At 38.3% G+C, this 26,069-nt stretch overlaps 1 protein-coding gene and 1 pseudogene across 2 annotated transcripts in view; one reads left to right on the top strand and one right to left on the bottom strand.

Moving 5' to 3' along the window:
• Positions 1–26,069, top strand: part of FBN2 (fibrillin 2) — a 262,360-nt gene that overhangs the window by 2,528 nt on the left and 233,763 nt on the right. The window contains exons 3-5 of the mRNA XM_081054526.1: positions 3,379–3,477; positions 12,209–12,304; positions 21,086–21,181. Of these exons, the coding sequence (XP_080910652.1) occupies positions 3,379–3,477; positions 12,209–12,304; positions 21,086–21,181 (291 nt within the window). The remainder of the gene's footprint in view (positions 1–3,378; positions 3,478–12,208; positions 12,305–21,085; positions 21,182–26,069) is intronic.
• LOC308500236 (heterogeneous nuclear ribonucleoprotein A1-like) lies at positions 8,202–9,151 on the bottom strand (annotated as a pseudogene). The gene has a single exon. The product of its transcript is annotated as a heterogeneous nuclear ribonucleoprotein A1-like (transcript).

The raw sequence follows: 26,069 nt of genomic DNA on the forward strand, positions 1-26,069 counted from the left end.
TTCTCTCCCACACAGAAGTCATATGTGTGAGGCATTTATGGAGGGTGCATTTACTCCTTTAGGCCAGTAGGGCATTACCATGCTTGCTTAAACTTACATGGTTCCTAGAATCCTGCAACAGAGCTCATGTCACTCACCACACACCTGCCATACTAGCTGGGAGTGACTTAGGCACTGCGGAAAGTCTGACTCACTAAATGTAATGAATGTGACTGCCATTATTGAGTTGGAGAGCAGCCGAGGAGAAAGGATTGGTTTATGGTACGTGTTGAAAATCTGTAAAGTCACATTTTATTGGGTCAGTGTGGAATGGGAATTCCAGAGAACAGAGCCTTCCAGAATATTTGCAGTAGGAATAAATAAATAAATACATAAATAAATAATATATAATATATATTATATATTATAATATATACATATTATATATATGGCCCCCTGAGTGTCAGCTTTAAATATTTTTGGTCTTTGAATAACATTGTGCTCTTTATTTGTTTAGAAGATCAGCTTTAGAAATCTCAGAGTAATAGTATTGTAGCCTGCATTTCTACTACTTGAAACATTTGGGTGCCTTTGAGATACATTGGAATGTACATGTATCATAAATCTATAAAAAACACAGACTTGAAATGATCTTTATATCTCCAAGAAACATTTGCTACACTTGTGTTAAGAGATATCTACAAAAATATTAATCACCACACTTAAAAATATTTCAAATATCCAAGAGTATAAAGTAGTACACAAAATAGAGGGAGAATATAATGTCTTTATAATCTCTTGTACAAATCTCACCTAAATTTTAACTTTTAATATTCTGCATTAAATTCAGTAGCCTAATTGTTTTGACATTTAAAATGATAATATATGGAGATAATAACCAAATTGAAACCGCAGTAGTTGAAATCAAGAATTTTGATTCCAGGATTTTCTGATAATAAATTATTTATTATATTTATTGACTTTCCACCATTTCACAAAAGAAAAGCTATGAGGCCACATACAAAAATAGGACAAGTAAAATACAAATAGAAAATGGGGACTAACGATTAATTTTCTCATACATTTGTACATCAGCATTCCTTCTCTGTAGAAAGATATTAAAACGAGCAACTTCTAAAATTTTAATGTTTGGCCTTTACCAGGCTTCATGAGGAAAAGAAGATATTAAAAGAAAAAATGTATTTCTCAAACTACTGGAAACCTAATGCATTTTGATTTCATTCTCTGTGTTTTCTTGTTATTGTTCTTAACTGTGCCCTGCAAAGATCACTGAAGTCCTTCCAAGCTTCTAAATATCTATTTCCAAAAGGATGGAATTGACTCTCTCAATGTTCATTGATTTTTTTAAATCTTGTTAGAAAATGAAGCAATGGGAAAGTTTGCTTATTAATTTATTTATTGTGAAGTTATGATGTAAAGGGCATTTTGATCAGTGGAATAACAGTGGGAAGGGGTTGGCTCAGAATCGAAGCGCTTGATACCTGAAGAGATATCAGAACACTCCAGTGTAATCCCTTTGTTTTATTTAACCAATGGAAAAAACTAAACCCAAAGAAGTTGTGTTTTCTGTTTTTTGTTTTTTCACCCCAAACTTTCAGTGGATCAGTGGCAGAACAAGAACTGAACCTCAGACTTCTTGCATACCATATAGTCTTGTTTTTATTTGTTTTTTGTTTTTATTTTTTAAATTTATTTTTCAATTACAGTTGAGATACAATGCTATATTAGTTTTGGGCATACAACAAAGTCTTTATTGTGTCATGCGTCTTCTCCCAGCATCACTGAAATACCAACACCCAGGTCTTCTCTTCTTCTCCCTGCAGTATTTCTGGATCTCCTGGTTTTGTGTGATTGAGGGAGGGACAAATATTTAGGTGAGGCATACCACAGTCTGAGATACATGTGAGGAGAAAGGGCCTAAACACTCTCGCTTTTCACTGGCCTGTAGATGCAGTCTGCGTGCCTGTGGCCATGACAGGGATCGGCCTGAGGACAACCCATCTCCAGCACATCAGATCTTCTTTGGGTTTAGGACCTGCGTCAGGAGCACTTGGTGTATCACCTACTCCTGGACTAAATGTCTGCCTGCTGGAGATGAGGGGGCTTTGAATTAAAACAATATTTTAGTGAACATTTGTCATTGGGAAGTTACTGGTGATCAGAAACACGAGTACATTTTAAGAATCGTCAGTTCCATGGTAGGAGACATGTTCTTGCCTAAATCAGTTTTCTGTCTTCATGCCGTGATGGATGACATTGCTGGCCCTGTCAAGTGGATGTCAAAAGGCAGTCTGGAGAAGAGAAACAATTACAGAGTTAGTTGGCTTCTACAGAACATGCCCTTAACATGATTGGGGAGGGTCTCAGATCCCTTTGAAAGTTGTGAGATCCTTCCCTAGCACAAGACCTATGAACACGCATATTCGCATCGATGTGTACAGCTAGTTTCAGGGCATTCCCAGACTCTCCTCTTCTTGTCTGCATGCATGCAGTCATGGAGCATGAAAGCACATAGCTTTTGTGGACAAAGAAAATTCATTCGTGGGTATAGAGATAAATCTCTCAGCTCCTAAATGAACTGATTAAGTATGGGAGAGCCTCCCCATTTGAATGTGTTCAGCTAACGGTTTTGAGGCACCTTGGTATGTGCTGTGTCAGTGAGCCTGACATTCTTTGCCACGATGACCCTCCTACCGTGGAGGTCACAGCTGCAGGAGGCTGTGACTCTCCCTCCATCAAAATGTCGCAGCAGCTTTTCTGAGCAGCAGGAATAGGCTAGGTTGTGGAGATAATATGGGAGAAGAAAGGCTGGAGGAAGGAGAGAGGGAATTATTAAGGGGAACAAAGATTGATGATGGGGCAGGTCAGATACCAGCCGAGAAGGAATGTGCACTGAACCCCTGAGGCTTGGCCAAGTCATTAGGGCCTGGAGTCTTTGGCTCAGCCAATTTCACATTTTCTGTCTCCTGTGAAGGTCCTTTACAGAGTGGGCTGTGTTTTCTGAGCATATGCAGGACCTCTGGGTTTCCTCAACCCTCCCAACTCCTAGGGTCAAGACTATCTTCTTGGGGTGAATTCTGCATATAAACTTTGCATTGAATGGAAAAGATGACCTATGTTGATAGGAGAGTTAAAGAATTAGGATTATGGAACTTGAAATAGCTTCATTTGTTTGCACATTATCATAAAGATATTGTGAAACTTGTTCTCATGTCTACAATGGGTAATTTCACTGCAAATCTGAAATCAGTCTTTACATGTCACATATTTTATAACTTAATTTTTCAGGCTTATTGTTTTTAACTATAACTTTCTTGTGTTGTAAACTGTGGTTTATTACCTAATTATTCATTTGCTTCCCTATTGTGCTTTCTACAGCAATTTGTAGAAATAGTTGTGGAGATGGATTTTGTTCCCGTCCTAACATGTGTACTTGTTCCAGTGGCCAAATATCACCGACATGTGGATCAAAATCAAGTATGTTTCTTATGTGACCTTATTTACTGCACTATCCTTAAGCTTGAATAAATTCTAAATGTCCTTTTCAATGAGGATATAAATGCATGATTATTTTCCTCACTAGCTAGGTCAGTATTACTCTTTGGAGTAAAAATCTTTGCTGACTTAGTTGTTGCCACCAAAAACTAAGGAGTAATAAGGTAATAATTTTCATTAAGAAAAGCGATTTAATTCTGGCCCAGAAGCTATGAGTTTATGCAGTAGAGCCTGGATTCAGTGGAGAAGTAATTCTTTGTGATTAATGGCTATAACTTAATGGGTTTGGCAATGTACCAGGTGCTCTTTTAAGTATTTGACTCTATCATTTATTTAATCCTCACATGAACAGTGTGAGATAGTATTATTACCCCATTTTACAGAGAAGGAGATTGAGGGACATATTAATTAAGTAACTTGCCCAAGGTAACCTAGATTTGAATCCAGGCGTTCTGATACCTGAACCTATAGATTCAAACCCTAGGCTCTTTATTGCCTTTACTTAACTCCTGTGGCTCGTATCCTGTTTTGTGGATTAACTAAAGGGGAGAGATAAGAAGGTTAGGAAAAAACAAGTATTTACTGTCTACTGACCAGATACTTTACATATATTAACTTATTTTACTTTACACATATTAACTCCCAACAACTCTGTAAGATTACTGTAACAGTGGACTGAGATTGTGTTATCCACAACCCATTTAGAAAGTATTGGGTTTTTAAAGTCCAAGGTTAATCTTTTAGGCCAGATTTAAGATAACATAATAACAAGGAGGAAGCAGATGCTATTTATTTAATTGCTCAATAATTAAATACATCATTATGTCTGCCTCAAACTAGTATGAAGTTGTTATACTTTTAACATTTCTTTCTACATATTTTCCCCAAGAAAAGGTAATAGAGAATTCCTCTGACTCAGGAATGTCAGATTCAAAATTTATACAAGAAATGTTATTGCTTCTGATGAAACTTCTGACTAAAACTCGTTTCACTTTCTTTGAAAATAATGTGTCATTTTCACAGCCTTTTGGTGGCAATTACTCAAAATTCGTTGAGATTTTCTCGATCACTGTGATTAGCAAATTTCCTCTACTCCCTTGTCTGACTGCTTGGAAGACACCCTTACCCAGATCTTCATTATCCTATTCTTTTATCTCTCTCCTATATGCCCTCAGCAAAAAACTCAGTCCTAGAGAAATTTTACAATTCAACTTCTTAATTTCTCTACCTGGGCAACTGAACATTCACTGGCCCAGTTTATGGTATTTAATTTAGTAGGGGATCCATGAATTCACTCCCTTTCCATCAGGAACTTTTCTGTTCTTTTCAGTCCTCATCCTGCTCCACCTCCCTAAAGCATTAATCACTATTCATCATTATTAATCACTATCTTCTTGAAATGCTTTCCTTTCCCTTCACTTATATAATATCAATGGCCCACAATTCTTTTCTTGGTTATTATTTTTTAGTGTCCTTTCTGTGTCTTCTTCATTAACTTTCCGTTCAAAGTTTGGTGTTCCCAAGAGTTCTGTCCTCTGCGGGTGAACTCATTTACATACATGTCTTCAACTGCTGCCAAGATGTTGGTAACTCCTAACAATCTCTAGCATAGATCCTTCCACTGAGCTTCACATTCATATGTTCCATTTCCTATTTGACATCTCCTGAATGCATCTGAAACTCGGTAGCATGAAACTTTGCTGGTCACAGTCTGCTTCTTCCACAATTTCTCTTGACTCGGCAAATGACACTGCCATCTACCCAGTCCTTAAGCAACTGCTTCTCTTTTTCTCACATCAACTCTTTTTATTTTTTAAAAAGATTTTTATTAAAATATAGCTAACATACAACATTATATTAGTTTCAGGTGTATACAATATTTATTCAACGTTTATATACCTAAAGAAGTGATCACTGTAAGTCCAACAACCATCTGACACTATACCACGCTATCACAATATCATTGACTGTATTTCCCATGCGGTACATTATATCCCCATGACTTACTTGTTTTATACCTGGAAATCGGAAACTCTTATTCCCCTTCACCTTTTTCCTCCCTTTCAAAAATTTTAAATTACATTTGACATTCAATATTATTTTATATTAATTTCAGGTGTACAGCATAGTAGTTGATATTTATATAATTTAAGAAGTGATCCCCAGACCAGTCTAGTTCCCACCTGGCACTATACAGAGTTATTACCATATCATTGACTATATTCCTTATGCTTTACTTTACATCCCCATGACTACTTTGTAACTACCAGTTTGTACTTCTTAATGCCTTCATCTTTTTTACCCTTTCCTCCAACCCTCCTCCCATCTATCACCCCATTCTAGTACCCATCTGACACCATACATAGTTATTACAATACGATTGACTATATTCCATATATTATACTCTGCATTCCCAGGACTCCTTTGTCACAGCCAATTTGTACTTCTGAATCGCTTCGCCTTTTTCACCAATTCCAAACCCCCTCCTGTCTGGCAACCATCAAAATGTCTTCTGTATCTATGAGTTTGTTTCTTTTTGTTTGTTTGTTTATTTTGTTCTTTAGATTCCACATAAAAGCGAAATCACATTGCATCTGTTGTTCTCTATCTAACATACTCCACTCAGCACAATACCCTCTAGGTTCATCCATGTCACTGCAGGTAGCGAGAACCCATTCCCTTCCATGGCTGAGCAATAGTCCATTGTATTTATGTACCACCTCCTCTTTGTCCATTCTTCCATTGACTGACAACCGGGCTGCCTCCACATCTTTACATTTGTAAACAGTGCTGTAATGAACATATGGATGCATGTGTTCCCTCGAAGGAGCGTTTTGGGTTTCCTCGGATAATTACCCAGAAGTGGGATTACTGGATCCTTCTTCATTACTTGTTACAGCCTTTGTTTTAAGTCTGTTTTATCTGGTGTAAGTATTGATACCGCAGCTTTTTTTGTTTTGTTTCTACTTTCATGAAATATCTTTTTCCCATCCCTTTGCTTTCAGTCTCTGTGTGTCTTTTGATCTGAAGTGAGTCTTTCGTAGGCAGCATATGTAAGGGTCTTGTTTTCTTATCCATTTGGCCACCCTCTTTTGATTGGAGCATTTAATCCATTTGCTTTGAAAGTAATTGTTGATAGATATGTAGTTATTGCCATTTATTATTCATATTTATTCTTTTTTTTTCTTCTTAAAGAAGTCCCTGTAAGATTCCTTTTAATACTGGTTTGATGGTGATGAACTCCTTTAGCTTTTTCTTGTCTGGGAAGCTCTTTATCTATCCTTTGATTCTAAATGATAGCCTTGCTGGGTAGAGTAATGTTGGTTATTTGTCGTTGCTTTTTATCACTTGGAATATTTCTTGCCACTCCCTTCTTGCCTGCAAAGTTTCTGTTGAGAAATCAGCTGTCTTATAGGAGCTCCCTTGATGGTAAATAGCTGCTTTTCTCTTGCTGCCTTTTTTTTTTTTTTAATTTATTAGTTTCAGGTGTACAAGACAAGGTAATACTTAGACGTTCATCATTTATATCCCTCACACTGTGAACCACCCTCCCCCCATCCACTATCCCTCCGACCTCACACTGAGCCATCACATTATATATATAAAATTATAGTTGGCATTCATTAATGTTTAGCTTCTGGTGTACAATGCCATGATCAGGCATCCACAGTATCCCTGAGGTGGTCTCCCAAATAGGACGCATGTCCATCGGATACCCAACAAAATCTTTACAACATTATTGAATACGTTCCCCAAATTAATTTTCAAAAAACCCTGAGGCCATCTTGTGGTCACCAGCTGCTTCCTAATCCCTTCACCTTTCCCCTTATCCCCCCCCCCCCGCCCATCTAACAACTCTCGGTTTTTTCTTTGTGTCCCCAAAACTGTTTCTGATTAGTTCATTCACATATTCTTTTCTTTAGATTCCGCATATAAGTGAGATCATATGGTACTTGTCTTTCTCTTTCTGACTTATTTCACTTAACATAATGTTCTCTAGATCCATTCATGTTGTTGCAAATGATAAGATTTCTTTCTTCTTTATGGCTGCGTAATACTCTTGCTGCTTTTAAGATTCTCTCTTTGTATTTAACCTTTGCCATTTTAATTATGATGTGTCTTGGTGTGGGCCTCTTTGGGTTCATCTTGTTTGGGACTCTGAGCTTCTTGGGCTTGTATGTATATATTTCCTTCACCAGGTTAGGAAGGTTTTCAGTCATTGTTTTTTCAAATAGGTTTTCGATTCCTTGCTTTTTTTCTTCTCCTTCTGGCACCCCTATGATACAAATGTTGTTATGCTGGATGTTGTCCCAGAGGTCCCTTAAACTATCCTCATTTGTTTTGGATTCTTTTTTTTCTTTCTTTCTTTTTTTAAAAACACATTCATTCAGTGTCATGATCAGAGTATTACATTTAGCAATCAACAGCATGGGTGCAAAAAAAAAAATCTTCATTAAACCCCTTGGTTGGAATGCTTTATACTTTCCACAGAACAGAAACTAAAATAACCTGTTATACAATTAGTCACAAATACTGTCCTTGAGTTTTTTGCCCATACACATGAGTATTGTCTAAAACCTGTCTTTGTAGCAGCTAGGCCCTGCCACCACTGTGCTTGGCTGAGTTCACAAATCTGTTGTAACCTGTACCTTCCCTGTCACTTCTCTGGCTCTCCTCTCCTGCTAAGCTTTGTTTCCTGGCAGTAATTAAAACCTTCTGCCACTGCCATAGCTTCTGCTGCTGCTGGAACCACCATAGCCACTTTGGTTTTGTGGCTTGGCAAAGTATTGGCCTCCATGACCACAGGGGCCAGAGCTTTGCCTCCAGAGTTTCCTCCTTTCATGGTTCCACAATTTAAAGATTGATTGTTGTAATTGCCAAAATCATCGTTGCTTCTGCCACCTCCACAATTCTTCCATCATTACCAAATCCCTTATAGCCATCCCCACTACCACCATATACTCACCACCACGACTGCCGCCAAAGACACTTCGACCACTGAAGTTTCCTCCACGACCAAAGTTGTCATTCCCACCAAAAGCACCTCTTCAACCACCACCAAAGTTTCCAGAACCACTTCCACCTCTTTCGCTGGATGAAGCACTAGCCATCTCTTGTTTAGATAGGGCTTTCCTTCACAGTTGTGGCCATTCACAGTGTGGTATTTCTGAATGACAGTCTTGTCTACAGAGCCATGGTCATCAAAGGTTACAAAAGCAAACCCTCTCTTCCCACTGCCTCGGTCAGTCAGATTTCAATCACTTGAGTTTTCCCATGCTGTTCAAAATCATCTCTTAGGTAATTGCTTCAGTGTCTTCTTTAATACCACCCACAAAAATGTTTTCCACAGTGAAGTGGGCACCAGGTGTTTGAGAATCTTCTCCTGAGACAGCGCTCTTTGGTTCTACAACTCTTCCACCCACCTGTGTGGCCTCGCCCTCATGGCTGCATCCACTCCCTCCATGGTGGCATAGGTGACAAACCCAAAGCCTCTGGAGCACATGGTGTTTGGATCTCTCATCACCCACACGTCTGTGAGCATTCCCCATTGCTCCGAATGGCTCCTCAGAGTCTCATTAGTTGTTTCAAAGCTCAAACCTCCGATGAAGAGCGTCAGCAGCTGTTCAGGCTTTTTAGGAGACTCTGACTTAGACATGACCATGGGAAGAGAAATTTTAACAATGCTTACTGGCGGCATAAACTGACAGAAAAGCTGGATTCTTTTTTCTTTTTGCCATTCTGATTGGGTGTTTTCTGCTACCTTATCTTCTCAATCACTGATTCAATCCTCTCCATCTAATCTGTTGATTCTCTCTAATGTATTCTTCATTTCAGTTATTGTATTCTTTAATTTTGATTGGTTCCTTTTTGTTTTCTGTCTCCATTTTTATTTTTTCTCTCTCTTTTTGAAGTTCTCCCTGAGATCACTGAGCGTCCTATAACCAGTATTTTGAACTGTGCGTCTGGTAGAATTGCTTGTCTCCATTTTGTTTAGTTCTTTTTCTGGAACTTGAGTCTGTTCTTTTATTTGGGACATGTTTCTTTATCTCCCCATTTTGGCTGCCTCCCTGTTTGTTCCCGTGTATCAGGTAGGGCTGCTTTGTCTACCATTCTTAGTAGAGTGGCCTTATGTAGTAGGCGTGCTGTGGGACCTACTGTGGTAACCAGTGGTGCAGTCTCTGGTTACCAGAGCCAGGTGCTCCAGGTGTGTCACTTGTGTGGGTTGTGTGTGCCCTCCCATTGTAGTTGAGCCTTGGTTGCTGTTTGCAAGTAAATAGGAGGGATTGACCCTCAAGCTCATTGGTTGTAAGGACTGGCCGTGACTACAGTGGAGGAATTGTGGTGCAGGGGCTGACTATACAGAAAAAGATTCGCTTTAGCAGGGCTGTTGTGCCTGCTTAGTCTGCCCTTTGGGTGTGTCATTCTTGAAGGCAGCTGGGTGATGCTCCAGTTCAGTCCAAAGCTGGCCACAACCCTGGGACCCCCTGGGAGGGCACCTGCTGGAGGCCAAGTTTAGCTGTAGCCTGTGCCCTGCCTGGGGCCACCTAACATGAGGCACAAAGCAATCTGCAAATGGCCTCTGCCCATGCTATGCTTGAAGGTGTCTTGAGAGGCCAAGCAGCAAACCAAGGCTGACTGTTGCTTGTCTAGGCTTAGAGCTGCTCAGTCATCTTCTTCTTCTAGGCTTAGAGCTGCTCCAGCTCATGCTGGAGTCATAGCATTTACTTCTGTAGGATGTATTTTCCTTGAATTGGATATTTAGTACAGTTTTATAACCCTTACAGATACTATAAATTTGGTGATTGATAATTTTTATATCTTTTGTTCTTTGCAGTTCAGCAGTGCAGCCAGATGCTTCTTATTTGGGTTTTGCGAACCTTTGAGAAATTTTAGGAAAATTTGTAGCATGAGCCAAGGTAGGCTGTTTACATGGAAATGCCACTGTCAGGGGCTTGGGTGTGCCCAAAAGTTGGGTGGGGTGTGGTCTTAGGGAATCACTAGGGTGAGGTAGACGAAATGTGATAGCCAGCTTGATGGAGACTCAGGTATAGCGTCTGCCTGCGTCTGGATACAGGGAAGGGGGAGTGTTCAACAAAGAAATAATGGCTTATGCCAGCTCCTCTGTCCTGGAGAAAGCTGCTCCTCCAGCCTTCCCCCTGAAGCTAGACAACTCAGTTTCACCTGTATGTCCCTGGTGGCTTTGAAGCTGCTGCCCCAGCACTGGAGCTCAGAGCAAGTAAGTCTGTGCACAGGCCCTTTAGGAGGAGCGCCTTGTAGTGCAGCCATCCGCCATCTCACTCAACCACAATGTCCGCTCGTTTTCATAGCCAGAAGTTATGGGGACTTCTCTCCCCAGCACTGGAAGCCTGGGCTGGGGAGGGGCTGGGACCCCTTGCTCCTCGGGGAGATCTACACAGCTGAGATATCCCTCCCAGTTTTCAATGGTCACATGCAGGTAGGTGTTGAACCAGCACATTCTGTGTCTCTGCCCCTCCTACCAGTCTCTAGGTTGCTTCTTCTGTATGTTTGTAGTTGTCGGGCTTCAGTTCAGCTAGACTTCAGGTGATTCTCAATAACGGTTGTTCTGTCATTCAGTTGTAATCGATGTGGTCCTGAGAGGAGGTGAGCACAGCATTTAACTACTCTGCCATCTTGACTGGAAATCCTCACATCAACTCTTTTTAATAAGACCTGCAGGTTCTACTGGAAATATATATCTCAAATCCATCTTCTTTCCCTCTCCATTGCTACCAGGTGGTTCAAACCACCTTTATATCTCTCCTGAAGTATGGCAGTAACTTCCTGATGGGTTCCCTAGCTTCTAATCTTGCCTTCTTCAGATCCATTCTCTGCAAAGCAGCTAGAGTGGTCTTTACAAATAAAAAATCATATCACTTTACTGTCTTATTTATATCCTTTCAATGGTGCCCTGTTGAATTTGGGATATAATACAAATCCTTTCATGGCAGAGGAGGCTTGCATTATCTAGCTGGCCACTGCCTACTTCTCTAAGATTCTCTCTTCCCAATCTGCCTCTTTATAATCATGTGAATTTTTCAGTTAGTCAAAGGAAACCCTATACCATCCCAAGGTCTTTTGCTTTGCTGGGTCCTCTCCCTGTGAGGTTCCTTCCTGGTACTCCTCATGCCTGGCTCATTCTAGTCCTTCAGAATTCAGTCTAATATTACATCAGAGTGGTCTTGTCTGGTTCCTGAGTCCAGGTTCCTTTTTGGCTCTAGGCTATCCTCCTTCACAACACAGTTTCCTTCAGAGAACACATCATAATCTATAATGATATCATGGTATTTGTTTACTTGTATTTTGTCTGTCTGCCTTTGAGAATGTAAGCCCCATGAGAGTGGATACCAAGTCCACCATGATGCCAGGGCACTGGGCTCCTGTGGCAGGCATTCAGCCCCAGCATTCTGCAGGGGTACTTGCATCTTAGAAACAAACTACGCTACTGGTCACCTTACATTTATTTCCTTTAACACGGTTAGTCTAATGTATTTTAAGTGCATACTTAATAACATGTTGTAACATTTGCTCATGTTAGCATTTACAACAAAGAAATACAGATAATGCCGGAGTCATAACATTTACTTCTGTAGGATGTATTTTCCTTGAATTGGATACTTAGTACAGTTTTATAACCCTTATAGATACGATAAATTTGGTGATTGATAATTTTTATATCTCTTGTTCTTTGCAGTTCAGCAGTGCAGTGTGAGATGCATGAATGGTGGGACCTGTGCAGATGACCACTGCCAATGTCAGAAAGGATATATTGGAACTTACTGTGGACAACGTAAGGAACATTGGAATAAACTTGATTTATTAGAAACAATTAAATTTAGTGGGTATTTCACACTAAGTCATACTATAAGGTCTTGTAAAGACTAAGATCCTTTAAAAAAGGAATTTTATGTAGTGAGCCATACCTTACAACTGGATTTCTAATTTTTATCTATAAATTTTTTTCTAACTCCTTAAAGATTTTTGTGTTTTATAGTATTGATGTTGTTTGACACATATCACCAGTAAATATTTACTTGTTTTTCTTTAATCTCTCTCTCTCTCTCTCTCTCTCTCTCACACACACACACACACACACACAATTTTTTAGCATATCCCAAAATTGACCCTAGAAGAGCCAGTCTTATAAGTTGTCTTTGGCTCAAATATATTTAATTATTTAGTTCCATAATACAGTGCTATGAAATGATTTTTTAGAAATCATGTGTCATTGTGAAAGAGGGAGCTTTAATCCAGCAAAACTCTTGTTTTCACTCACTGGAGAATATCCTGTACTAATCAAGAAATAACTTTTTGGCAAGGATGCAAGGATTGTAGCTCCTGGATTATGACACATCATTGGGGAATACTTTAGGTTTGTATTCCCCAAACTGTGAGACTCTTACGGAAATCCCCATATTTTTAAGTATGCATGAGTGAAAGGACATGACATTAAAGAAAGCTGAATCATAATTAGAAGAAAGTCCCTTTTCACTTCATTTATATTTCATCATAGGCAGCGTCTAGTTTTGCTGTTAATCTTCAAGGGCTCCCTAAGAATTGCTCATCCACCTTTTGAAAACTGAGTGTTAGGTGTGCAAGAATATCCAGCTTGTTTTAAATTAAACTTACTTTACTTTTGTTGCAGTTAAAATCTTGAAATTGTAGTAAAATATATGTAACATAAAATTTTCTATTAACCATTTTTAAGTATACAGTTCAGTGGTATTAAGTACATTCACATTGTCCATCCATCACCACCATCTATCTACAGATGGTTTTCATATTGCAGAACTGAAACTCTGTACCCATTAAGTACTAACTCCCCATTTCTCTCTTACTCCAGCTCCTACCACCCATCATTCTACTTTCTGATTCTATGAATTTGACTACTCAAGGTTCCCCGCATAGGTGGAATCATACAGTGTTTGTTCTTTTGTGCCTGGCGTATTTAGCATAGTTTTGTTCATGGTTCATTCATGCTGTCGCATGTGTCAAAATTTCCTTCCTTTTTAAGACTGAATAATATTCCATTTTATGTGTGTACCATATTTTTCTTATCCACTTGTTCATTGAGGGACACTTGAGTTGCTTCCACCTTTTGGCTGTTGTGAATTGAATAATGCTGCTGTGAACATGGGTGCACAAACATCCATTTGAGTCCCTGAGTTCAGTTCTTTTGGATATATACCCAGAAGTGGAATTGCTGGATCATATGGTAGTTCTATTTTTAATTTTTGAGGAATTGCCATACCGTTTTCCATAGCGGCTGCACCATTTTACAATCCCGCCAGCAGTGTGGAAGTGTTCCAACTTCTCTGCATCCTCGCCAACACTTGTTTCTGTTTTTTTGTTTTGTTTTGCGTTGCCTTTTGTTTTATTTTGTTTTGCTTTGCTTTGCATTTTGTTTTGTTTTGTTTTGATGATAGGCAACCTGATAGACGTAAAGTGGTATTTCCTTGTGGTTGTTGAAGTTATTTTTAAGGTTGCCTTCTAGTTAGGGTTATTATAGCTGTCTGTTTATAAGTGCTATAAAGTTTTCTTTTAAAATAATTTTAAATGAATTGTGAATCAATTTAAAGAAAAACATTCTGTTAAGGTCAGAAGTAGGCCAACTTTTTCACTAAAGGCTAGACAGCAAATACTTTAGACTGTGTGGACTCTGTCCCAGCTACTCAGCTTTGCCCCAGTAGTGACCAGAGACAGCATGTAAATGAAGGAGCTTGCCTGTGTTTCGGCAAAACTTTATTTGTGGACGCTGACATTTGAATTTCATATAAATTTCACTGTCCTCAAAACATCGCTTTTTTTGTGTTTCAACCACATAAAAGTGTAAAATTCCCTCATAGCTCTTGGGCAGTACAAAAACAGGTAGTGGGCCAGATCTGGCCTGTGGGTCACAGTTTGCAGGTCTCTTGTGTAGTGGTCCTTAAGTATGGCAAACACTGTTAGAGTAATCTGAGATTGAACGAAGTTTGGGAAATGGAGTGTCAAAGTATTTAAGGGAATACAGTGCATTGAGGCCAGCTTTCTTGCGAAAACTAGGAGTTGCCAATATAATTTTTTTAGGCTAGGGTTGGCCAGGTGAGAGCAAGAAAGAGCTGGACAACAGTAGAACAGGAATTGTAGCAAAGTGTCTTTTTCCGCGGGTGATTTTTTTAATCTATATATTTTTTCATACGTTCAGGTTTTTCCAAATTTTACACAGTGGACTCCAGTTTATAATCATAAAAGAGAAAAACGTCTGTTGTGATCAGAATATGAACAGGCAGATGTGTACCTTTTTTTCACTACAAAAGTGTGAGGAGAGCTGATCATCTCTCTTTTACGGAGTTCAGTAGCCAGAGAAAAGACAAAGTTATCCTCTCGAACTCAACTTTTCATTCTGTAGGGGGAAAACAATCATAATTACTTTAGAATTACAGGAGGAAGAGCCTTGCTTCAAGTCATCTTTCAGAGTATTTGCTCAAGTCTATCCTGAAATGAGCCACTTTCAGCCTGAATTCAGCTGCTGTCCCTGGCTAAGGTAGAAGCGTGTATGTCTATATTTTCCTGAAAGTTCTGCAGAAAGAGCTCTTGTGAGTGTGTCCCTTCCTTGCTCCTCACACAGAAACGGGAAGCTGGGGGATGGCAAGTAGTTTCTCTTCCTGGAGGAGTTGCCTTTATGTTCTTCTGCCCTTGTGTTCAACCATACTGATGTTACCACATTTTCCAATCAGGGTAAAGTGAAAAGCACTGAGTCAGAAAAGCAGCGTATACCTGATAATTTGTTTTCTAGGTATCATCTTACAAGCTGAAGTCATCCTTGCCTAACGCTTATCTCCGGGGTAATAGAACATATGATACAAGCAGAATATGTAACTAACACAATTCATTAGTCAGCAAATAGAAGGTAAAGTTAAGATAAATACTGTGTTACCCCGAAAATAAGACCTAGCCAGATAATCAGTTCTAATGTGTCTTTTGGAGCAAAAATTAATATAAGACCCTATATTATATTATATTATATTATATTATATTACATTACATTATATTATGTAAGACCGGGTCTTATAGTAAAATAAGACTGGGTCTTATATTAATTTTTGCTCCAAAAGACACATTAGAGCTGATTGTCTGGCTAGGTCTTATTTTGGGGGAAACATGGTAGTACATACCAGCTTATGAAGGGGTCCTGGAAGACACAGTCTGTTGTTTCATATAGAGAATGTGTTACAGTACTGAGAGTAAGGAATGTAACCGTTTTCAGCTTGTGAGTCCAGTAAAGTTCTGGAAATACAGAGAGTGCTAAAAAAATGTATACATATTTTAATAAAGGAAAAACTGTGTTAAAATTGTAATACTCAACATACACCGATAACAAAAGATGAATATAAGTCATGTGTATACATTTTTTGTATACAAGGATTATAAAACATTTAAACTGCTTAGCTGCTTTCCCAGGAATGTAGAAAGCATTCTTTAGAAAGCACTCTTTTCATTTTGTTCAGCCATGTTTATTAACTACTGTGTGTCCCACACTGTGCAAGGCGCTGGGAGTATATCAATGAGCAAAAAGACGATGTTCTAGTTAACAGCATCGTCAGCATCGTTAACAGCAACAATTAACAAGTAGGTGAAAAAGCAAATACCTAGAATTAGGTAATGAGAAGTTCTAGAAAAATAAAGCAGAGTAGGCGAGAGAGAGTCTGGGTCAGGATAAGCAGTTCTCTACTGTTTTACACTGGGGATCTCTGGGAAGGTGACTTTGAACACAAACCTGAATCTGTGCTTTTAGATCTATGGGAAAAGTGCTCTAGGCAGAGAGAAAAACAAATTCAAAGGATCTGTGGTGGGAGTAGACTGCCTGTATTTTGGAAACAGTAAGCAGACCCATGTGGCTGCAGGAAAGGACATAATGGTAGGAGGTGAGTTCCGAGATTGAGGCATAGGGCCTTATAGACGAAGGAAAGAAATTTGGACGATGCCCTCAATATTAGGCGAAGCCATTAGGACATTTGAGCAGTGGAGTGATAACTATCTGACTGACATTCAAAAAGCAAATCACTCTGGCTGCTGTGTTGAAACTGGATTGTAGAAAGAGCAAGAGAGAAAATGAAAAGACCGGTTAGGAGGCTACTGCAGTGGTGTTGGTGAATGAAGCTGCAGTGATTGAGGATGTAGTAAATGATTAGAGTCGGCTTGTGTTTTGGAGGTAGAATCTATGGAAGGAAGCGCACAGGGATGGAATGGGTGTGGAAGGTCAGAAAAAAAGCAAAAGCAAAAATCCATAGTGACAACTCGAAGATTTTGGTGGAGCTCTAGGCTCCATGGTGATATCATTTCCTGATATGGGACAGGGAGTGGGTTGGACTGGGGGTTGAGTGGTATTGAGAACATGAGATATCGAGAGTTCTGTTTTGGAGTTGAAAGTTTAGAAAGTCTGTTAGACCTCCAAGTGGAAAGATCTATGAACTGAGATCTTCAGAGAGAGGTCAGAGATAGAGATAGGAATTTGAGAGCATATAGATTGAATTTTTATATAGGTAGTATCTTAGTCATAGTCCTAGACGAAGATCGCTGGGAAGTTGGTGTAGAGAGAGAAGTGGGTTGAAGCCAGAGCTCTGATTCAGCCCAACATTTTGAGATGGAGACGAGGATGAGAAGCCAGCAGAGAAGAGTGAGAAAGAGTAGACAATGAAATAGGAGGAAAACAGGGAGAGAGTGGTATCATGGAAGACAAAGGAAGAAGGCAGAATCTGTAGCAAAGATTCATATTTCCTGTCAAAACAATAGGCTTTTGTTTCTTCTTTTTCATGTTTTAACCTGGTGTAGCGTGCTATTTTTACCTGATATGTTTGTGTAGAAGTAGCAACCATAATACGTCCAAGTGTCTGCACCTATGTTAGTGGTAGAGGAGTCTGTCTAATAAAAACATACTTATCACATGGCTTAATACAAAGTAGGTGCTCAGTAAATATTGAATAAAAATATTCAAGCTTCTATACTACATGATCAGTGTTCTGTTTCACAGGCTGACCAATATGAAACAGGGTACGCTTTTCCCTTCTGCCCAGCTTGTGGTAGGCAGTTCAGAAACCAGCTCATATTTCCATCTATAGTATGTGTTTTTCTCTCTTGCCTTTTGATTTGTCCCATACCAGGTGTAAGCATTTTTTCTTCTTGGGTGGTCAGCATTCTTTCCACGGTGGAAATTTAGGCATGTTCAAGTTTCTTTCTAACTCCAGTTAACATGAATTTCTGTTTCTGTTATGTTTTGTTACCAAAAAAAATATTTTATAAAATAACTTATTATAACTCATTCAAGAGTAGGAAAATGACCTTTCTGTGTTGCTGTTCCAATTTTATATGTATTGTCTACTTCTCTTCTTTTGCTGTTGCTGTTCAGGGTAAACTTTGGATGTTGTAGAGTAAGTCTTGTGTCTCATAAAAATACTCTGCAATGTAAAAGAGGAAGGGGCCAAGGGCTTGTAGCACAACTTTAATATACAATCACTGTGAACTTTGTTTTAGACACCGTTTTATTTAATCCTCTCACTCCTACGAGGTAGAGCCCATTCGCACTATTTTATAGGCTGAGAATTGGAAAGGTGTTGTGATTAGGACGTGCTGGGGAGAGCAGAACTCCTGATCTGTTCACTGAATCATTCTGCCTCCCCAAACAGTGGGAGAAAAGGCTGTGAAATTTTGACATATGGCAGTGTTTTATTTTATTTTATTTTTTTAGTGTCTGTAGTACATCGAATACTACAGTAGATGATGGGGGTACAGAAGCAGACTGCTCTGGTCCCTGTCCTGGATGAGCTCACTCTCCTGTGAGAGGAATATAAGCAAATGGCTGTATCAGGGGGTCTCATCCTTTTTGTTCACAGTACCCGTTCACATTTTTTAAATTATTGAGGTTCTTGAAGATCTTTTGTTCACATGGGTTATAATATATCTATCGATATTTATCAGACTGAAAATTAAAATTAAGAAATAAAAAAAAATTGCTTACTTCATTTAAAATAACAAAATAAAATAAAACCATGTTGCATGCTAACAATTTTTTTCTTATGAACAATAACTCTGTTTGCCAAACCTCCAAAAAATTAATGATAAGAAAGGCATTCTTAGTCTAATCTTGATTGGTTAAACTAGGCGTAATCTCCATCCACCGTGTGAGCTCTTTCCAGAAGCGCCAGACTTCTCCGGCCCTGCTTTCCTATCTGCCATTTGGAAGCTGTGTTTTGGAAAAGCCTGAGAGAAGCCCTTCCTCCACTTACCCTGGGATAGCCCCCGAGTGTCAATCGTGAATGCTTTTTCTCACACATGTCTTAAAGGCTAGCAGATGTCTAATGAAAGAATATATCTGGGAAAGTGACTTTCATTTACAGTTCTTACAGCTTGGTAATATTTCAAGGAAATCCCTCACATTATAATTAATTACATTAGATGAGTGTTGCCTTTTTGCAGTATATCATTTTAGCAATCAAAATCTTGAAATCCTGGCAATTGTTATACACTACTGAGAGTTCTCTGTCAGGTTTCTATTTTCTTCCAGCATTCCTGTCCACCCCCACCTGTGTCATGCTTCTGACGACTATTTTCCCTTTCTCTTGTCCTCTATATTTTCTCAGCGAATTTACTGCCCAACACATAGTTCTAGGTATTGTTGAGCAATAAGTGCTGTGTAGAACTCAGCTTGGAACAGTTAAAGAAGCAGAAAGGTGTTCCTAGGGAAACGTGGTTGTGCAAATGTATACAGAGTCCTTGTGTTTGAGCAAGCCCTGATGCAGACGAAGAATTTTAAGGCCACTGGCACAGTGATGCTTTAAGGTGAAGACATCTTTTGTTTCGAAGTATGTTTTGGTCTAGCTCCTGTCAGCAGAACAGAAGCCACTCCAAGCATTCTGGATGGAGATGGCAGGTAATCCAGTTCCGTACTCCTGGTTAAGGAAACAGCATTATTGTATCTTTAAATATCAGTTTATTTATTGCCTTCCTCATTTTTTTTTAAAGATTTTTTTTTTTTTTTATTGTGGAAGGGGAACAGGACTTTATTGGGGAACAGCGTGTACTTCCAGGACTTTTCCCAAGTCAAGTTGTTGTACTTTCAATCTTAGTTGTGGAGGGCGCAGCTCAGCTCCAGGTCCAGTTGCTGTTGCTAGTTGCTGGGGACGCAGCCCACCATCCCTTGCGGGCGTTGAACCAGCAACCTTGTGGTTGAGAGCCCACTGGCCCATGTGGGAATCGAACCGGCAGCCTTTGGAGTTAGGAGCATGGAGCTCCAACTACCTGAGCCACCGGGCCGGGCCGGCCCCTGCCTTCCTCATTTTTGATAGTTAACTCACTTGCAGTGCACATAAATGTGAGTTTCTTCCTCACTTCCCTTTAATGTCTTAAACCCTATTTTTGGGCACAGGTCATAGAATATAATCCTTTTCATCTATGAGGACAGCGTGTTTCTGTTCAACAAGGTGGGTGGATTGAGAGACATGCTCTTAGTATCAGTATTTTCTCTTGGAGAAGGCATGATTCTCTAATTCAGTTGTCAGTGTGGTTCAGGAATACTTACTTTTCAAGGAATTGGAAAAGTGATCTTTTAGGAGACTTCTTGTCACGAGTCTTGGCTGCTGAGTTGTTACACTGAGGGTGGTGCAGTGGGGAGGGAGCTGCTTACATTCAGTTCTGGGCTGACTGAATCCCAAATCCTGGTCTCCCCGTCACAGATAAAAAGGAGTGAAAGAGTATGTGCTGCACATGTTTGTCATCATGACGTAAAAATTTTGGACTGTGGTTTAATTTTATATGAAAGAACTTATTGTGCTGACATAGTGAGGTTTTTCCCTTTTATTCCTTTACACCCTACAGATACACTCGACACATTAATTATTTCTCTTGGTATATTGTTGCTGAATTGATGGTATTTTCCCCCATTTTTCATGTTAGTTTTACCCTGTCCTTATTTAACCCCTCCACCCTCATTTCTTGGCTTCTTTTTTTCGCTCTGATTTTTGCTTCTTTATTGCCGTATCCACTTTATTTTTCCATATGACATTCTCCCTTCTTTCATTATTCTTCTCTCTGCTACTTAGAGTCTGCCTCCTTTTCTCCTATTTCCCCGTATTTTACTCACTTCCTTACCTATGAAAACAGATTATAGGGTAAATAGAACTGAAACAGAGGATTGAATAGTTATTTTCTGACTATGTGAACATTAGAGCCTTTCAATTATTGTGGTTCTGATTTTTTTTTTTAAATTAAAGTTTATGGGCGTGGCAATGGTTAGTAAAGTTACATAGGTTTCAGGTGTGCAGTTCTGTAATACGTCATCTATATCTCACATTGTGTGTTCACAGACAACAGTTTAGTGATTCTGATTTTTTTTAAAAAACAACTTTTACCAAATGCTTGTTTAACAATGTGACTTACATGAATCTTGTAGACTTTGTCTCACTATACATGTAAATATATTTATTAAATACATAACTTGTGTTTTGGACATAAGATCCATTATTGGCTACATCTCCACCCTATTATATATACTTGAGTATTTACTATGTAATGAACTTCTTGCTGTGTTTGTGTGCAGCTGTCTGTGAAAATGGATGTCAGAATGGTGGACGTTGTATTGGACCCAACCGCTGTGCTTGTGTTTATGGATTCACTGGTCCACAGTGTGAAAGAGGTAAGAAAAGAGAAATGAGAACCTCCCTTTGGAGAAGTCTATTTTATGTAAAATTGTGTCATTTTTTTGTTATCCAGTGAAAATTCTTCAAATCAAATAATGTTTTCATCCTTCTTTAATTATGTCTATAGCTTGAATGGTAAGATTTTGAGATACAGCTGAAAGTGGCAGAAGTGTCTTAGTTTTTTTCCACCACAGTGACCTCAGTTCAGGAGGCCAAATCTGGAGCTGTGTCTCTAGGCTTATTGTAAGTGAGTGATGGACGGCATATTCTAATCATGTGCTTAATTTAAATTAGGAGTCGTCGTTGGGAGTGCTGCCTCTGTTAAGAAAATAATAATAATGTCAGGATGTTCTTGGCTTCAAAACCAACAAAAATGGTATACATTGCCCTAATCAATAAGGCAATATATTACATTGTACAACAGAAAGTCCAGAGCTAGTGGGCTTCAGATAGGAGGTAATCAAGGGCTTCACTCTGTTGCTCCACTTTTCTTGGCCCTTTCCTTCTTTGTGTGTCAGTTTTCCCCTTCCCTGAAGTTCTTTGTGGTTGTAAGATGACTACCAGCAGTAACTGAGGCAGCAAGCTTTCTTGTTCACATCTAGAGAGAGAAAACGCTCCTCTAATGATGGGCCAATGATAATTCCATTTGCTGGGTGGCTTAAGGTTGAGTTTTTGAACCAGTGCATGGGAAGGGGGGTGGTATTAATATGTTTAATGCAGACTTACCAGGACCTGACCTTGGAGCAGGGGATAATGTAAGCTTCCCCAAAGACACATGGGTGGGAGAGTTTGGTATCTGAACCCAGCAGAGTTTCTGTTGGGCAGGAGAAAAGGGATAGTAGGGGAAATGGATGCTGGGTAGGCATCCAGCATTGTCCACTTTATTCATGTAAATGGTCAGTCAAGCCAATATGAAACCAATTTACCGTAATTTGAATTAGCAATTAAACTCATGTCCTGTGGACAACTGAAAATCCCTGTGTTGATGCACTAAGTGAACTATTAATAATGTACTGGTAGCAAATGGGCACCAATGGTAATCAAAGAAGTTAAATTCTATAAAATGTGGTAAATAACTACTTAGCATTGAACCATAAGAGTATGCTTAAACTAAAAGCAATATTACATAATCATGCATGATTACATACATCCTCAATTTATTTTTCCAGGGCTTGTCATAGCATCTAAAGTTGTATAGCACTTTCTTTGTTGCAAAATTTTAGAGTATATGAAGCTATGTCATTGAAATATTACAGATAAGTAGTGTTGATGGTTTATACATGTATAAAGGCTTTGAATTGCAAAAAAACCCTTATATTTTAAAAATTATACTCATTACGCTGACAAAAATTTCGTCTTGATATTCAGGTTAAATCTTGAGAAGAAACTGAGAACTTAGAATTATATGGTGAAGTTCGAAAAGACGTATGCAGTCTTTTAACATTCACTTGCAAGATATTTATAGTATTCTTAAGGTAATTGAGATTTCTTGCAAGTGAAGTACATTCCACAAATGACAGAGTTTATAGTTACACTTAAAATAAATTTAAATGTCTTTACCAGATGCTTTTATTTGAGGAAGAAAAATTAATTATGAAATGTTAGCATAAAAAGATATGTTGTTAAGTATTGAATAACACAAAGTTCCTAGATGATGTTAAGTTTATTTACACACTATAGAATGGAAAATAAACATAAAATTTCAAACATAATTATAATTGATGGTGATGATGTCCATTTTTCTGGAAGTCATGTAAACTTTGCAGTTCTGTCATCCTTAAGCAGATTTCAAATTCAATTGGCAAAGGAATTCGGTAGTTTCATCCCAGAGACTTCCAGGCATTACATCATTGTTCTTCAACAGTTATTCATTCATTAGATTTGTTAGTCCTTACTAAATTTATGGGAACCCAATAAAGACCTACATATATTTCACAAGTACAGTAGCATGTTATCAGAAGAAATTACAAAATTCACTAGTTAATAAATTGGCCTGAAGGATATTTTTTAAAATGTGGGTTTGTTTATTAAAAATCTTTTTAATTACTACCCTTCAGATGAGAAAGTTCTAAAACTTCATTTCTTCTAAAGAAGGAGTTAGTAAGGTCCACTATTATATTGCATCCATGAACTTTGAAAGCTATTTTCAATTGTATTTTTTAAATGTATAATAGTTCGGACTGTTAAAATTGAAGTTCATATTTTTTTTCAAGAAACGTTGTCTGCATAGATACAAAAGGAATAACTTATTTATGTTGTGTTAGTGAGTAGGTTCGTGTGCCCTGTTAACATTTAGTTTGTATTGTCTTTTTCAATTACTAGATTTCAAAATGTATGTTCTTTGTTCTCTTAAAAAAAAAAAAAGACTTTTGTAAAATTAGGGAGATTTTTCCTCTTTAGTGTAGAACACATCTAATTTTCCTTTAAATTGGCCTCTGGGGATTAGTTCTATGATAAAATATGGCTGCCTTTTCAGCTATCTGGGCTTCTGGCAGACTGGTTTCTGGACTGGAGACAGAGACTGAGTGATAAATAACGGCTGGTATGATTATGGTATTTAACTTGAATCTTGGTGCTGGGTAAGCTGAACCTCTTTGGAGTTCTCTTCTCACTCTTCCTGAAACATACAATGACCTTTTATACTTAGCTTTAAGAAAAGAGTTCTTGTGGCCACATGCTAATTATAAAATGCAGACAGATCAGCTCTATCCAAGGCACATGAAAGTATTCAATTCTTTTTGAATTCTCTCTCCAAACAGATGCCATTTGAAAACTGATAAATATCGCACTTAATATATACTTGAGAATACACGGAAATGGAATCAGCATTATATATCAAGACTGGATGTTTTTTTTCCCATAACATTTAAAATGCACCTTATTATATAATATTGGTAGAAACTTGGAAAGGATGGGCAGGCAAGAAATGAATTTACCTAAGGGTTTCTGGACAAAATAAAGTGATTACTTGCTCATAAATTTGGCCGACCCTAAGTCCCTGTTTCAATTTCTTTCACTTAAATGATTGTTGAAATCTTACTTTGTAGTTGAATTTTCCTTGAAGGTTATATAAGGGCCATCTCTTAGAAATATATCCTAGATCCTTTTAAATTATGCATGAATTACTCTACAAGTTGTTTTATCCTGTAAGCATGACTTCCTTAAAAAAGTGTGTAAATTAGGTAAAATTTCAAATACCTACCCTTATGCTTAGTGAAATTATATGGTATATTTCTTGTAAAATGTACATCTTTCAGTAAATAATACCTTAAAAAGGACAATTGAAGATCTGCTTTTTGATCTATTGACACATTTTAAAATTTTTTAATTAAATATATTCGGGTGACGTTGGTTGTAAAATTATATAGTTTTCAAGTGTACAATTCTATAAACATCTATTTCATTATGTGTTCACCACCCAGAGTCAGTTCTCCTTCATAACCATATGTTTGATCCCCTTTACCCTCTTCTACCATCCCTTCTTCACCCTTACCCTTTGGTAACCACTAAACCGTTGTCTATGTCTTTGAGTTTTTGTTTGTCTTGTTTGTTTGTTGCTTTCAGTTTTATATCCCACGTATGAGTGAAATCATTTGGTTTTTGACTTTTTCTGTCTAACTTTTTTCACTACCATGATAATCTCAAGATCCATCTATGTGGTCACAAATGGCAGTATTTAATCTTTTCTTATGACCAAGTAATATTGCATTTTATGTCTGTACCACATCTTCTTTATCCACTCATCTATCAAAGGACCCAGAGGTTTCCACGTCTTGGTGTCCATGAATAATGCTACAGTGAACATAGGGGTACATATATCTTTATGGGTAAATGTTTTCAGATTTTTTGAGGTAGATACCCAGAAGTGGAATTGCTGGGTCATGTGGCAATTCTATCCTTAATTTTTTGAGGAACCTCCATACTGTTTTCCATAGGGGTTCTACCAATTTACCTTCCCACCAACAGTGTATGAGGGTTCCTTTTTCTCCACAGCCTCTCCAACACTTGTTATTACTTGTCTTGTTGTAATAGCCATTCTAACAGGTGTGAGGTGGTATCTCATTGTGGCTTTGATTTGCATTTCCCTCATAGCTAGTGAAGGTGAGCATTTTTTCAAATATCTGTTGGCTGTTTGTATGTCTTCTTGGGAGAAGTGTCTGTTTGGGTCCTCTGCCCATGTTTTAATTGGATTGTTTGTCTTTTTGTTGAGTTGTCTGAGTTCTTTAAGTGTTTTGGATATTAGCCCTATCAGAGGTGTTATTTGCAAGTATCTTCTCCCATTCGATCTCCTCCTTTTTTGGTTAATGGTTTCTTTTGCTGTGCAGAAGCTTTTTAAGTTTGATGTAGTCCCATCATTTATTTTTTGCTTTTACTTCCCTTGCCTTTGAGATCATATTCATAAAATCCTCTCTGACCCGAACGTCCATTAATTTAGTACCTGAGTTTTCTGCTACGCAATTTATTGTGTCAAATCTTATATTTAGGTCTTTGATCCATTTCGAGTTAATTTTGGTACATAATGGCAGATAGCAGCCTAGTTTCATTCTTTTGCGCGTGACTTTCTAATTTTCCCAGCACCATTTATTGACAAGGCTTCCTTTTCTCCAGTACATGCTTTTGGCTCCTTTGTTGAAAATTATCTGCCCATATATATTGGGTGTATTTCCGGGTTCTCAGTTCTATTCCATTGGTTTGTGTTTGTTTTTTTGCCAATACCATGCTGTTTTGATTATTGTCACTTTGTAGTATAAATTGAAGTCAGGGAGTGTGATACCTCCAGCCTTATTTTTTTTTCCCTCAGAACTGCTTTGGCTACTGGGGGTATTTTGTGATACCATGCAAATATGATGATTTTTTGTTTTACTTAAGAAAAAAATACCATTG

This window comes from Rhinolophus hipposideros, assembly GCF_964194185.1.
Source record: "Rhinolophus hipposideros genome assembly, chromosome: 7".
Classification (NCBI taxonomy): domain Eukaryota; kingdom Metazoa; phylum Chordata; class Mammalia; order Chiroptera; family Rhinolophidae; genus Rhinolophus; species Rhinolophus hipposideros.